The sequence below is a fragment of the Actinia tenebrosa genome, unplaced genomic scaffold (assembly GCF_029948245.1).
Source record: "Actinia tenebrosa isolate PJP-AT-01 unplaced genomic scaffold, QUT_ActTen_1.0 PGA_scaffold6__47_contigs__length_16458017, whole genome shotgun sequence".
Taxonomy (NCBI): domain Eukaryota; kingdom Metazoa; phylum Cnidaria; class Anthozoa; order Actiniaria; family Actiniidae; genus Actinia; species Actinia tenebrosa.
In genome coordinates this window covers 8,674,060-8,690,202 of record NW_028292583.1, presented here as the reverse complement: position 1 = coordinate 8,690,202, position 16,143 = coordinate 8,674,060, and the positions used below count along the sequence as shown (strand labels likewise).

General features: G+C 39.8%; 1 protein-coding gene and 2 long non-coding RNA genes across 3 annotated transcripts; 2 read left to right on the top strand and 1 right to left on the bottom strand.

Moving 5' to 3' along the window:
* Window positions 1-7,900: 7,900 nt before the first annotated feature.
* Window positions 7,901-8,673, top strand: LOC116307404 (uncharacterized). The gene is made up of 2 exons (XR_004198395.2): window positions 7,901-8,130; window positions 8,428-8,673. It is a non-coding gene; the product is annotated as an uncharacterized LOC116307404 (long non-coding RNA).
* A 4,286-nt stretch (window positions 8,674-12,959) lies between these two features.
* On the top strand, window positions 12,960-14,329 carry LOC116307436 (uncharacterized). Its single transcript, XR_004198401.2, has 3 exons — window positions 12,960-13,116; window positions 13,577-13,645; window positions 14,153-14,329. It is a non-coding gene; the product is annotated as an uncharacterized LOC116307436 (long non-coding RNA).
* Window positions 14,330-14,484: 155 nt separating this feature from the next.
* Window positions 14,485-16,143, bottom strand: LOC116307435 (thyroxine 5-deiodinase). The gene is made up of 2 exons (XM_031717692.2): window positions 15,111-16,143; window positions 14,485-14,869 (listed from the first exon to the last, which is right to left on the bottom strand). The coding sequence occupies exons 1-2, from the start codon at window positions 15,591-15,593 to the stop codon at window positions 14,507-14,509; spliced, it is 846 nt and encodes a 281-aa protein (XP_031573552.2). The 5' UTR covers window positions 15,594-16,143; the 3' UTR covers window positions 14,485-14,506.

Here is a 16,143-nt window from a genome sequence, read left to right as displayed (position 1 = left end):
GCTCAGTGGGTATCCTTGAACTCAAAAAAGAAAAATGGTTAACAAGTCACAATAAAACAACGGTTGATCAGGCGACCAACAGACCCGCCAGCTCCCCATTTGCGTTCAAATTTGCGCCGACCCGAGTCAGACTTGCAACGTTTGAACGCAATGGGGAGAATGAAGCGGAGTCGGCCTTGCATGGAGGCAATGGCAGTTGCAGCACAGGGGCGCACGCCACGGAAACGGAAGTCGTTTCGTTGTAGCCAGATGGTGTGTTTGGCTACATGCACCATGTAGGTGTAAATGGGTGGGACACGTTCTTGATGGGTGAACCCATACAAGACGCGGCACTCAGTCAGGTCAGGAGCATCGGGCAAGCCCCGATGAATCACAGAGGACACCCAACCGAGCGCACTCTGGGCAAAGGGACAACCGAAGAAGAGGTGAGGAATGTCCTCACGAGGATGGCCGCAGAAACATGTTGGATCCACGTGATTCCAACCAAAGCTGGAAAGACGTGCCGCGGTGTAGAGAACCCCATGCGCAATCTTCCAAGCTAAGTCGGTGACCTGCCTGTCGATCGCGCAGCAGTGGACCTGTTGCCAGGCATCAGGCCACACCACATCGGGGTAGACGGGCGTGAACTTCGCGACGCAGTGCGGAGGGCGGCAATTCTTTTTAACCAGCAATTCATAAGCACCTTTTACAGTCAGCGTCGCCACAGAGGACGGGCTGACTGACCGGTTGAAAAAAATATCGTTTCGACCAGCAACGATCCCTCCATCGAGGGCGTTCCAGGCTTCCACGACATCCCGGTAAAAGGGCGGCAACGAGGTATTTCGTGGTCGATAGGGATTCCGAAGGAAATCCCTAGGCAACTCACCCATGAAATAACAAAAGAAGGCTTTCCACTTCGGGGACGTGGAGTCAAAGAATCTTCTGACCCTATTGTCCATGGAATGCGAGAACCCTAGACCTAAAGCAAGGGAACCCGATTCCTCCCTCCGTGGTAGGTTGACAGACCGTAGCGCGTGCAATCAATTCCTTCTTGTTGGACCACAAGAACGAATGGATTGCCCGGACAACCTCAACGCAAACCCATTCTGGCACTGGGAGCACAGAAACAGTGTACCACAGACCCGACAAAGCCAGGGCATTAACGACCAGGCTCTTTCCACGGAAAGAGAGCTGTCGTTGACGCCACGAGTCCAGGACATTAGTCAAGGACTCGATTCTGGGACGGAAGTTCTGTTCTTCCAAATTCTCTGGACCAAGAAAAGTACCCAAAGTAGGAAGGAAGTCAGAAGACCAGCGCAGCTGGACAGGGGGATCCGTACGATGACGCCATGGACCAAGCCACAAGCCCTTGGACTTAGAAGCATTGATCCGTGCACCCGACGCCTTTTCGTACAACCCATAGATCTCAAAGCAGGCGAGCACAGCATCATCAGAAGCACAGACAATCGTCGTGTCATCGGCATACTGTGAAATCACTGCTTGTCGGTTAGGATCCGACGGTAAGGGGACCCCCTTAATCCTGGTACAAGCCCGAATGTTACAGGCAAGCACCTCCGCTGTCAGAACATAAAGGATAGCGCTCAATGGACATCCCTGGCGGACCCCTCGAGAGAGGTCAAAGAAGTCAGAGATGTAGCCATTGGCGATCACCGCACTAGAAACCCCGGAATAAAAAACCCGTACCCACCCAAGAAAAGAGGGGCCGAAACCCATAGCTGAGAGCGTACGGTGCATAAAGGACCAGTCGACTCGGTCGAACGCCTTTTCTTGGTCCAGAGAGAGAATACCCAAGGGTATATCTCCAATTGTTGCATAGTGAATAATGTCTCTCAAAAGAGAGACATTATTCCCAATGAAACGGCCGGGAATGTCATCAAGGTCATAGTCAACCCTAAAGATCTTTGACTAACGTGCCTGTCTTTCCCTTGGCACGCAATATCCAACGTGTGGGAGCTTCTATTGAATCTAGTTGCGCATGCCCGTGACGTCAAATCTCTATCGAAGTATAAAAATCCATGTTCGTGACGTGTATGGTGGCTCCAGTTGAACCAAAATCTTATAAATTGTTCATGAGCGTTTTAAGCAGTTCAAAAAACTCGTAGATCGTGTTTTATCAGGTATAAAAGCACTCGGCTACGCCTCGTGCTTTTATACCTGATAAAACACGATCTACGAGTTTTTTAAACACTACATATTAAAAAGTTTTAAATTTACTGCATATCGTATTGTTAAACTAATACTGTTCCAGACTGAGATGGCAAAGTTAATAGTTGTCCATTGGCCCCACCTAGTTTGTGCTCGAGAGGCACGAACATTATTGTTATTTCTGTTAAGTCCCTGTTCAAATGAAACCTCAAAATCATGCTCTAATAAATTGTTATGACTTGTACATAAAAATAGCACGATGCTCGGCCCTTCTTTGTTCAAGTTTCTTCCAACTAAGTTTTTCTAAAGCTTTTCTAGCAGAAGCTCGAGGAGGCAAATCTAACACAATTCGTGCTGAATTATCATGAAGCACCTGCAGCTCGGACATAAGCGTTATATTTCCTCTATCCCCCCACACTATGTCAGCATATTCAAAAAGAGGCAATACAAAACTGTTGAAAAATGTTATCCTAGCATTTAGCGGTAAAAAATTCTTGATTCGCCTTAAAAAGCCTAACTTCTTATTAATCTTATTCTTAATATACTCAATATGGCAGGGGCGGATGCAGAATCTTAAAAAGGGGGGTGGATGATTTTTAAAAAGTTCTTTTGAGCCTTCTTTTTACAGTACAAAGGTAAAAACATTATAACATACAGTGTACTGTATACTTGTGAATGCAGCTAAATTTTGACTCTTGACATGTTTTGTAATTAGATGCAATCATATTCTTCTATTTTCCTAAAAATATTCACTTTTCCTTTAAAACAAGGGGGGTGGAAATCCACCCAATCCATCCCCCTGTATCCGCCCCTGATATGGTCATCCCATAGACAGATTCTTATTGATTCCAATACCTAAGTAATTGAAGAACTCGACTGCATCTAATGATTGACCACTAAAAGATATATCAATTCCATTAACGTTACTTAGGAGCTTTTTAGTACTACCTATTAACATAAACTTCGACTTTGAAATATTTAAAGTGAGTTGGTTTCTACTTAGCCAATCCCCAACTTTACCTTAAACGTCTTCAAGCTTCTATCTTTTTCTGTTTTTTACTTCTTCATTTTATCTTTGGATACCAAACAAGGTATTGTCAACATTGTCTCATCAGCCTTCAGCAAAATAAGTGGGTTTTTACCCTCTGGTTATCCCCCAAAGACGCAAAGGATTATGGGGATGTGAAAGTCGAGAATATGGATAAGAAGCAGGGGCGGACCCAGGATTTTTTCAAAGGGAGGGTTGTAGCATTGATTGAGGTACTTGTTTGGCGGGAAAGTAGCACAGGGTTCCCAAACGGAAGTAGGTCTTATGATAATGATTATTTGCTGCAGGGGAGCATGGTTTTTTCAGGTCCCACACACGGCGTATAGGGAAAAAAAAGCGAGCGTAAGGTGTTCGGCAACCCTGTTTTAATAAAACTCGCGATGCTGTTGGTGTTGTCATGAAAAAAAATCACGATGGCTCTCATAGGGGGGGTTGTAGCCCCCAAAACCCACCCCTAGATCCGCCACTGAGAAGAAACTGAAAAGCGTGGGACACTCGGGACTTTACAAAGGAGTAAGAGTGAAATATAAAAACTGGGAGAGGAAACTACGCCAGTAAAGACAAATACAAGAATATGGGTCTTCAGTTCGGTAGCAGAATCCGTTACAGTAAAGTCTTTGAGGTATGAAATGAATAAATCCCCTTCTGGCTCTGATGATATCCTTGGATGAGCGTCTGAATTAGATTAGTCGTCAATGGTCAAACGCTAAAAACATCAACCGTTAGCCGTCAAGGCATTTTGAGGAAGTCATCAAAGCCGCTCGCTTCTCGGCCAACTTACCATGCTTGAAGAGGTCTTTTTCTGCCCCGGCGTCCTGCCTTTAGATCCCCGACCAGGCCCAGAAAGTGAAAACAAACTCTGCTCGTAAGCATTGTCTTAGTACTATGGCCTATGGCCTATGGGTTTCCTTTTATTCTTAACACCTCATCGGAAAATCTAAAATACCAAACAAATCAATAAGAAAATGTACGTAGAAATATCGCGGGAAAACCCACAGACTATAGGTAGGCCCTATCAGGAAACAGCAACCGTCAGCCTCCGCAATGGATGACACACGTGACAAACGATGAAATGAATGCCCGTGCGGGAGGCTGTTCCTAACTAAGAGGTAGGGACTGTGAAGACCCAGAATAATTCACTAACTGATAACATAAAGGTTTGACCCAAAAAGTAGACGAGGGAAGTCAAAATACTGTAACCAGAAGTGACACTTACAGTCTGTAACTGAACTGCAAAACAAAAATCGTTCCCTCCGTACACACGCCCGAAGCCACAGATAATAAGCAAACTTGACTTTGCAACTTAAATTCGTCTATTGGAATAGAGAAAACAAAGTTTAACTTGTAACTAAAACTGAATTTCAAGCTTTGAAACATTTCACAGCTACATAAAGCTCTCTCTCTACATCAGGCCGAAGCTACAGTGGGAAACCGAATGCGTGCTCCACCTACACCGACTTAAAATCTTTCCAAAAAACACGAATACAAATACTGAAAAATTTGCAAACTCTTCTCACAGTTGTGCTCCTCACCGATTACTTGCAAGGAGTGAAGTCCTATTGAAGTCTCATATTTGACTTGGTAGCAACTCGATCGTATTTTATTCGTAACAACTCGTCTAACATGCAGCAACTCGTTACTTATTTGCAACAGCTCAAGTTGTTTCAGCAACTTACGTCTAAAATGCAGTAACTCGTGTACTGCCCGGACGGGGGGGACTCCGCCAGGATTTGGGTAGGGGTGTTCCGCTGGGATGCTGAAAGGGGTACCCTGTTTATGACAAAAAAACTCAAATTTGTAGACCCTGTTTATGATAAAAGATATAATTAATTGCACTGAGTCCCTGTTTCGATTATCATGTCATCTCGCGCATCGTTTTTTTTACGACCATATAACCAGTTTCGGTCAATACGAAAGTAGAAACCCTGAATATGACAGGAAACTCAGGAAGAACTTAGAACTTGAGTGAAATTGCATACCCTGTTTATGACAAGAAGCTTGAAAAACCATACCCTGTTCAGCGGATCATCCCCGTATAGTCCATATATGGGAGTATCCCCCCCGGGGTGTACTGATGCAGCAACTCGTTTCTTATTTGTAGCAACTCTTCTAACTGACTCGTATTCGGCTTACCAAATCAATTTACAGTCCTTTGACTAAACGTTGTCGTTTGATCGGCTTCATCCCTACGCGCCTAGATCGTAAAGGATCATGGGGATAATTAATTCACAGTTACTAGCTGCCGCATATGTTATCTAACACGTCTTGAGCTCGCTGTTTTCGATCCCATTTAATTTGCTTAAAACCATGCCTCGAGCATACGGCGAAGATTTAAACTGGCGAGCAGCTTGGATGATGCAAGTTCTGGGTAATTTACCCGTTATCCTTTTCGGTCTAGGCGTGTAGGGATGATCCGATCAACGACAACGTTTAGTCAAAGGACTGTATACTTCGGATCGATCGATGAAGGTCTTTTGACCTCAAACGATGCCTTGGATTCCGAATTCCAAAATCAATTTTATTCGGATATCCGGAGGCCTTACATGGGGCGAAACTGACACACACACAACTCGTCATCGCTAATCACCAACGCAATGTACAACGATTGCGCAGCTCAAGGCGCCTCTGGCAGCCACTATACAGTCCTTGTATGACCTTGGAGCACAGCTCTAACCAGTTTGAATTAGTTAGGGTTAGTTTGAGAGGAGGGAGGAAAAACCGGAGGGCTGGAAAAACCTTCGGAGACAGAAAGAAAACCAACCAACTCAGCTCACATTGGGTCACTGGGAAAAATGAATGAAAAAATTGAGCGCGCCTTTGTTTTTCTATATAGTGTCCCTTTCTATATGCAGTAAGTAAGACTACCGAGAACATCGGCAATAAGCCATATACATCTCGAGGGCCGTATAACAAAAATATAGCCTTGTGAATAACAAAGAAAACCGTTTTAATTGATAAATAATATTCTTATATTACCTATCAAATTACAATCATCGTGCTATGGCAGGTGCGCATCCAAGGCGTGTGTTGGGGAAGGGGGTCGGATTAAAAGGAAGGAAGGAAGGAAGAAGGGAGGGAAGGAAGGAAGGAAGGAAGGAAGGAAGGAAGGAAGGAAAGAAGGAAGGAAAGAAGGAAGGGACATTTCATTTGCCCGACTCCTAGACTAGTTCTTTCCCCTAACCACTGACCCGATTTTGTAATGGTAATCAGTATTCTTCATGCATGCATGTACGGTTGCTAAGCAACCTTACATACATCATCACAGATGTTGATGGGCTTGTTGCAGTCAGTCATGAAGGAAGTAACGTTGATCTGTACACAAGAAAGTAGTAATCAAGCTTTCAATCGTTTTGTTTAGTTAAACCGTGGAAAAGCAAACTAATCATAAATTACTGTTACTTTGATGGCTAATAAATCCTTTATTATAAATAGATACAATGTTTGTCTTAATGTGTCAACAACATTTATACTTGATACACATGCTCTAAACACAAAGGCCTAGAACATCCTTTCTCTACTTTATTCCCTTGACTCAATGGTTGTGCATGTCATTGTGTTCATAGAGACATGACATATAGGCGCCGATCCTCCGCACTCATATCAAGATATTACGCAAGATGACATGATGGTTGTCCGGTCTTAGCTTTTCCTTTACAATGATAACGTGATAACAAGGTGATAGCAACGCCAGGTGCACTAGTAGTAGTCAAAATCTAGATAAAAGTGCTAATCTGGAATATGTATCATTTTATTTAAAAAATTGGGTAAGAGAATAAGAAAGCGTGTGTGCATGCGTATTTTTTTTTCCCGGGTTTTTTTCCCAGTTTATTTTCGTAATAATTTTAATTTTCGCGTGCGCCTTTGTTTTCCTATTAATTCATCTATACTCATAGTCATCCAATGAATGAATGAATATTTGAATATTAAACACTAGAGAAGGTCCTGAAGGGATAAGATTGGGAACTGGGATTGTCTTTTTTTTTCCTGGGTAAATAAGAAAGTAGGTGACAGAGAATGAAAAAAAATGGGAATTGGCCGGAAAATGTTTTTAAAGTAAAGAAATTGGGATATGGACACTGCATGAGAGGTGGGATTGTAATCGGCCTTTTTACTGATATGGTGGCCATCTTCAATTGTGGGGTGCTGAGGGGGCAAACACGTAGGAAAATTGATAAAGCATAGAGTGACTTGTTTATGCTTTGCATATAGTTCCAACTACCAGACATTGCTTTTTAGAAGTGCATCTCATTGAAAAGCGTAAAATTATATAATCAGACATGTAATAGAATTAAGATGGTCGCCGTATCGGTACCAAGGTCTATTGGTTCTAATGGAATATTGGTACCATTGCAACGGCACAAACATTGAAGAAACCATTAATTGGTAAAAATGATACATGACATAGGAATCGGAATTTAGGAGCGGGGTAACCTGTTTAAGTGCAGTAAAAATTACATACCGTCTTCCTTACTGCTACAAATAGATTGCAGATTAACTAAAAGTTTTACCTCTGCGAGGGCGTGGCTTTTCTTTATATTCTCTCTTTCACTGCTGTCGCTTTATCAAAGTATCCAATCTAGACTGATATAATGATCAAAGCAGGCAAGCTGTTCAGCAGCCTAACATGTCAAACCTTTGTCATGCGATAAGATGATCAGTTGATTATAGCTCGATAAACACTAGAATATCATTATATTTTATGTATTTAAGCTGTCTTGCATCCAATACAAAACAGTTTTAGTACTACTCTGATCATTCGACTCGACACAGTTTGGCCCGTTCTCTCGATCATCGTCATGAATCGCCTGGCTTGTCTTCTGTTTCTCGTCTTTACCATCAACAGTGTTCTACATGTTACAACTGGCTATAAAACGGTTTGTTGTAACACAGCTCAATGCAGATGGACTGTGTGTTTTAAGCCTGGCAGAGATACTCCGGTAAGAAATTCGACTTTTCTTTATTAAATCGCTCCGAAGTAATTTGTGTTACTGTGGGAGAACCATGCATACTCTTGTAAATATAGTTGGACATTTTTCTTTTACCAAAAAGCGCGTTTAAAGAAAGAATGTTGAAAGTCTCTGCTTGAATTGTCCGTTTCAGATTATGGGGAAAAATCTCAATGAAAAGCTTCTTTTCTGCCGATTTCTTTGTCATCTATAAAGTATATCTAAGGTGGGCGCCGCGCGTGGTATCAGCCCTTCTATGTTTTTGTTGACACCATTTCCTTTTTGCAGGACAACAATGACGATAACAGATCTAATCAACTAAAGTGGCATGAAAACATGTCGTGCGAAGAGGCAAAAGCAGCATTTTGTAATAAATGACGTCACAGTTGCCATGACAACCTTCCAGAAGTAACTATGGTTACGAATACGAAAAAAATGGTGAAATTCAGAAAATTTAACGCAATATTAACTTCATAGATAAACTGACTACTAAGTCAATAATCATCTAAAAATAAAAATTGCTTTACCCAATAACGACACATTTTTTTATAAATTAAATATCCTTACTAAGCTACGAGAGCAATAGGATGTGGATTCAGTAGCAAACATCACTGAAACAACCATGAAATGAGGTTGCGCACAACTAAGTAGCTCTCATCATGGTATAACCTTGGGGAGCATATACCATATCGCGTGCACGTAGTCCCGTCTACATCAGATTAGATAAAGAAACTTTGAAGAGGCAGTCAAGTGTTTGCAGTACTTTGCTGTATCATCCTTTGTCCTCATATTTCACTAGATATTAATCGTTAAATTAAAACTAATTATCGCATTTTTGGGCAATAACATTTCTGTTGCAAAATCAATTTATAAGATAATAAGAACTCTGAATTTAGTATTATCTTTATTTTCACTTAAAAGTGCTAGTCAAGCCATTAAGAAAGGCTATCCTAAGAACAAGACTCAAAAAATAGATGTTATTTTGAATAAACAGTCTTCTCGAAAATGTATTATAGCAACAGCTTTCCTAGAAAAATTAACGAAAACGAATCTTGGAAAAGAAGGCAAAAAAGGATGTGTTTTTAAACTTCGCATGATGTTTTGGACTTCGCGTAGACTTTTGAAACTTCGCGTGATTTGTCGCTATACTCAAAGTAAATCATATTTACACGCTTTTGTAAATAGGCCTATGGAATGTATTGCGAAAGCTTGTTACTTTCTAATAGCAGGTTACATCTGTACAAACAGGTTGTACTAACTGCCGGTATGAAAAGATGTTGCTTCCAGTAATATCTATAGAAACCACATGCATAAATTTGCAAAAAAAATAATGCACAAATTTGCGCAAATTAGTAAGTTCAGTGGAGTGCATACCATATTCCCGTGGAAAACTTTGTAAGAACGTGCACAAATTAGTAATTTCGGTATGCCTCAGTAGTCTAGACTGTAGACCTACAAAACCTTGCACTAATTCGTACAATTGTTTTAGTTAACTTTTTCACGTAGATATGGCAAACACTGAAGTAAAGAATGACTAGAGTACAAACACTAAAAGCGTGCAACCCAAATAATACTTAAATAATACTAAAATGTGCTAAATTATACTAAATGTATTGCTCTTATTGTTTAAATAATGCTATTTAGTACTAAATCAGTAGTGCTATCTTATTTTACAACGTACGACTGACTAAGCTAGAAGTCAGTTGAAAACTTATTTTAAAGTAAAAGTCAATAGATATCATTCATACAAGTAAAGTTTTTCGTGGGACATCTTTTGAATGAACAAACAAAACAAAACAAATGTTTGTACTGAGATGCAAGTCATGAGTTGTTTACATTGTTGTCACAACAATTCAAGAGCAAGCTTAAAGAATTTATATGTTTAAATAAAAAATAAATATTTAAAAAAACAAAAAAAACAAAAAACAATTCAAGCAGTAAATACGACAGATCTGATAACTTTCCATTCTAACATTACGGCTCAAATTGAAAAATGAACTTTTATAAAAATAGCTGAAATAGGATATTTATAGAAGTACGTGGGAGGAGAGAAGGATGCCTTGTTTGCGTGCAAGACCCTCCTTTATATTGAAAAGAGGTTAAAGGGGGGAAGATGAAAGAAACTGCAAATAGACTTGAACGTATTGATATTTGGCCTTGGGCTTTTTATTTTTTCTTCACAACAGTTGAATGACAAGTAGTTTTACAGACCAAACCTTGTGTTATTGATCTGAAGAACTTTCTATGAACCAGATTTCAATGTCACAACAGTAACTATCTCGATGTTTGGGTCTTTGCCTTGTTGCATATTGAAGTCGTTGCTACGTGAACTGATTTTGCTGTGATTATTCTTCTGACAATTTACGCTAATTTCAGGTTCACCCAGACCTTTTTCAGTTTATATTCAATATTGAGCCTGGTCAAGGTTAGAAGAGCCGCAGGAAAAGCCTATTTATAGTAAATCATTCACTTCTTATGCCTTGCAACAGGAAACTCATTGCTGTATAGTGTTGTAATAAAAATCCTGGTCGGTACATTTTCATTAAGTGGGTCATACGAAAATTGTTAAATATACCAGCAATGCATATTAACGATATCAAGTCCTTTTTCGACTTTTTTCCCCATATCATGATGGAATTCTTCACGTTTAACCGGGTTAAATTGGGTATTTCAATTATCTAGCTGATCTGTCTATTATTTTTAACGGCTCTTTCAACGTGGTTAACCGCTGACAGTTATCCTTATTATCAGTACTTTACTGAGTGGTTAACGTTGAACGTTTAACTTGCTGTGAAAAAGAAGCATGCGTGCCTGCCTATACCAGGCATAGGCCTTGATATTTGCTAAAGGAACATTTCTAACTCCATTAATAATTAATCTAGCTTTGCTTATTTTGCTTCCTAGGTTTTGGTTAGAGACTTAGATCAACGGTGTCGTCACGTTTTTCAATGACATAGGTAGCATATTCTCTTCTCTAGTAAAATAATGATGTAGAAATGTTACGAATAGAAATCCAGAATACAAATGCTGAGAAAACTAATCGTGTATACTTTTAAATTAAAACACTGAGGAATATTTTCCAAAAGGATAGGCCATAGCATGTGTTTTTCTCGGTACAATTCTCGTGAATCTCAAGTATCTTTGAAGTAGTTTGAAGTGAATAATAGGATTACATCACGATAAGTCCTGGCTTTTAAACAGTTCTGAATATGGCGAGGGGGGAAAGAGCTTAACCTCAGCCTCGAGAGTTCCGTCAACAAAACTTGCCAATAATTTTCATGAACACCGCAGCACGATTGCAACGTTTCGGGGAATTGGACGTATTCCCGTTTGCGCTATTTCGGTCGTATAATTTGTAGGGGGGAAACTAGTAACAGACAATAAAGACGTCATAGTTAGTGTTTATGGCAAGCAATACAAGCTGACCCGCTGACCTTTAAATAGCAAGTTCCAAGAAGGCTTTTTAAATCGATCACGAAAACCTAAAAGATTCACGCTATGAATCCCATTCAATCCAAAACCGCTAAAACAACAAATTACTAGTAATGCGACAAATAGAAACTGTTATAGTTGCTTTGGTGCTTTTGTGATTCGTATTACGTCCTTGGTTCTGAACTGGAAAGTGGTTTTCGGTCATTTTTAGTTCCTAAGCTACGACAGGTCAATGATCTCATCATCTACCAACAACCACATCAACAACTGAGCACCCGTTTTATCTTCAAAATGAAATACTTATGAACTCATACCACACATGTTTGTTCGTTCGTTATTGTCATGAAGATGTCATGTTTTTGAGAACTTGCTAGGTCGGTGACAACGCTAATTCCCCGACTAAATTCCATTATAAGAAAAAAACTTATTTCATTTTATTAAGTTCTTCTCGGTTTCAAGAGGTGCAAGAAAAGTTCATGTTGCTAAATGAGCAACGCAATATTTGCATTTGATATGTTGGCAATGATTTAACAGAAACATTTTCTTAATTTCAAAGTGTACGTGCGCTTTCTGCGCTTCTCGTTGGAACTAATGAAAGAAAGAAAAAACAGGGTATGACGACAATTAACTATGACCAAATACATCATCCATGGGACGGTTCTATAAAGTTGTAGTTTGATGCATGGGCCTTTGATGATTATAAGCTATTAAAAGGCTGAATACCAAAACAAACTTTTCCGCTTTCTAATTTCAATTGTTCCTGTGTTCGCATATTTCCCCTTTGAGGGATGTTTTTTTTAAGAATATGTTAGTGACGCATGTCAAGAGAGTCTTCCTTACATTGTCGTCTTCAGATCACGCGATGTATAGCCATGCATGCATCAATTGCTACTAATGTCTATCGTTTACGAAATAGTTGGGGGAAAAAACAATTAAAGATAACGTTGGCTCTAGGATAACGAGGGGGCGCGATTAAATTGACATTTTTCGGACTGCCTTACTTTCACGCTCCCCTCACGCGACCTCTATGCACGTTCAGGTCCGATCAGATGATATTAAACAAGAAAGCCTTGAAACAATTTTCTTCATTTTTGATAGAAAAAATACAGCGCTCTCATGCGGGTAACAAAACTGAGTTGTCAGCCAGTTAGACAGTTTAAAAAAGTGAAAAGCAATTATAACCTAAAATACCCGTCATCCAGCATTTTTGTAAAGGTTTTATAAAGGTTTAACAAAATTATCCAATGGGTCAGATTTGGAGAATTATTTTCTGGTATACGTTGTATTTATGTATCGTTATTTTAACGTTTCGACGTGCCGGGATGCTTTCTCCCGTTATATTTCCGACAACCAATGGAATTAAGGGCATAATCGGGTGATAGGTTTCAGCCTTCTATCCATTGTTCTGTCGCTCATTCTCAATCAACGAATTTTCTTGCAGTGTAATGCTAACGGAATTGGTGGGGCTTCCTTACAGAAATCATTTCCTTGCAAAAGATAGCGATCAGGAAAGGGAGAAACCTTGCAACAACAGGAAGTTGATAAGTAAGTAAAGACTTCAACCAGTTTTGACGAATTTCATGTCCGATGTAATTCCAAAGCCATCACTGCATTTCCCGTCTTTTGTCCCAGTTGCATCTAGATTCTAAAACGTTATAAAAAGCCAAGTATATTTTTGTTTCTAGAGAAGTCTTGATTATTTTGTGATAAACTCAAATCACGTATCATTTGGAATGCCCAATCAGTTTAAGATTGATCTAAGAACAATACTAATGTTTTTATAAAAAGCAAGAAGAACTTATATTCGATTTGCTGAAATAACAAGAAACGTAATCACTGCCATCCGGCAGACCATTAAAAGCATTGTGTTCAAGGCTATGAGCGCGTGCTCCAGACTTGTTGACGCTAGCTTTTTTTTTCTTCTTTACAATTCATGTTCCTGTTTTCTTAAGATGGTTTTGTGTGGTTTTGTGTCGTTTACCCAAGGTTTTTACATTATTTTAAGGATTCCCAGTTCCTGAATTTGGAAATAACTCCATTGACAGATGAATTAAGTGTTATGAATGAATGAAAGGTTAGAGTGCTATAATTTTGACTGATTTATCTAGTAAACACCGAAAGAAATGCATCGAAGCGCGACTCAGCGTACGCATACCTCAACCTTCGCGCAAAGAATTCTTTTAACATTCAGCTGCTACAGATCTTCATTTGTTTTGCGTCAAAAGCCAGCGATAGCAAGTCGACAACGTGTCGAAATCATTTTATCATAATCTTGATTAGCGAGATAAAACATGGCCATAAAATCACTGATTGACAATGTATTGATTACATCAATCGTTTATCTTCGAGTTTTGATTACTTCTCTGTTACGAGTCAATAGACAGTGGACTCGTGATGTTTATCTTGCAGTACGTCACGCGATAACCAACAAATCACGACAACTTACTAACTCCTTTCCAACGCGCTATTAACCTAAAAATCAGCTGAATGAGCCGTCATCTGGTAAATTTACGATGAATGAAAAAGATATTCCAAGAATAAAGCTTGGTTCTCGAGTTATTGAAGTTGCGCTTTCTCCTAGCCTCGAGGGCCATGAGCACTTCAACGAGTCCAGGATCTTTGGCACAGTTGGAAGCATATATTCACGTGGCCTAGAGGGCTGAGTACGGATGAACGAACTGCCATACAGTCTTGTTAGCAATGAACTGACTTCACTCGTTTATACTAAAGGCTAATAAAATTATTTAATTAATATAAACTTATTACAATTCTTTATAATTACATCTTGATACTATATACAAGATTTTCCTATTTACATTATAATGGTATTTATTTGATATAGTGACAGTCTATCTATTTGGTGGGACACTTTGCTATTTTAAAAAAATGTAGTACAGTTAGTTCGCAATGACATTTTCCAAACAGGCATATGTTTTTAATGTGAAATTATTACAGCATTGCTATTGGGAAATAAAATCAAAAAAGGGAATAAAACAAAAAGAGAAGGGGCCTTCTTTACGCCCTCTGGCGGGTGTTTTTTTTTCCTGTAAACTGAAAGCCACTGGCGAATATCTGCTGTTTCGTAGAATGTGGGTCCAATTCCTCCAGTGTACTTGACTTGTCCTTTTTGTATGACAACCAATCTTATGGGTAATGCTCCAAAAGCATTGTTTGCGACGTTTTCCATTGTGTCTACCACAAGCGGAGATTCACTATGTACTTTACCAAGGTCCAAGAGAGTTCTTGCTGCGTGGCAACGTTCCTGCTGCGTTCTGTGCTGTAAAATCTCGATGTTTCCCTGCGGATATTTGATTCAATTAAAATATATATTAACCTCTAGACCCATTACCAAATACGTTTACTTACCAAAGGGAAAGAATATCAAGTAGTCTACAAGCTACTATGTGCTGCTATGGGTCATCTTTTTATACTAATTTCTAGAACCGACTAGCTACACCTCCCTCTTGCCCAAGATACCTATTACGATTAGGGCATTTATCTTTCTTAGTTTCTGAATTTATAATTCTACTATTGCTTACCTCGAGTTTCCATTCATCTATCGGGTGTGCTTCTTCTATGTAAACTGTTAAGAAGTCTGCAATGGGGCTGAACTCCTCGACGATCTCTCCAAATTGCTGCAGTCTTTCCATGAAAACTGGACACGTGCAACTGCCGAAGTTAACGACTAGTGGACGGCTGCCGCGTGCAAAATCAAGCAGCTGAAAATACTTGCTTCCGTCAAGTGACACAAGATGAGGGTTGGGGGCTGGACGTCCCTTTTGAGCTTCTTTCATTAGATCGCGTTGGAGACATTTTTGTTGAGCCTTGAACATTTCCCATCCAAATAAGTTTTCCCAGTAATCCTCTTTTGGCATATCAATAGTTGAAACCATCTTTATGAGGCCAGTGATCGCTCCTTCCATCCAACAGATTTTCTGCAGTAACTTCAAAATTCCAAATACCAGCAACAAAATAACTGAAATTGCATAGTAGAGAATGAGAACTTTTGAAGACGCACCCATTGCTGCAGAACTGCAAGCTTGGCTTGTGTTTGTTTGTCCGCACTCCTCTCTTCCCACGTTCAGATAGGTATCTGAATTTCTAAAGACGAGCACGCGAACATATACAAGTTGTCGCTCACTCCAAGCACGATAAGAATGGGCTCTATGACCTCATTTTGATCCCGATGTCCGGCAAACCGTAAAATCGCATGTTATATAATAATATTAAACCTAGACTTTTAGGCTTTCCGGTTCTTAATAAAGGCACTGACGAAAATATCTTCTCTGGGAATTATCACAGCCATTAACCTGCGCATATTTTGTTATTTCCTTAAGCCTTCCTTGCTCAAAGTTTATTCGTGTTGCGTCGTTCCTAGGTCCAAATCAGGAATTCAAACATGACCATTGCTACCGGGGGTTTTCTTCCAACCGGGTTTTTGTCTCTGCAGCTGTTTGCGCGCTGTTTCAATGCACGCTTTCGTATACCAATGATTTGTCTTGCCTCCTTAGTCTTGACTTAGCTTTCTGACAGTGGAGCATGTCAATGTGGCTACAATCCATCTACACCGGT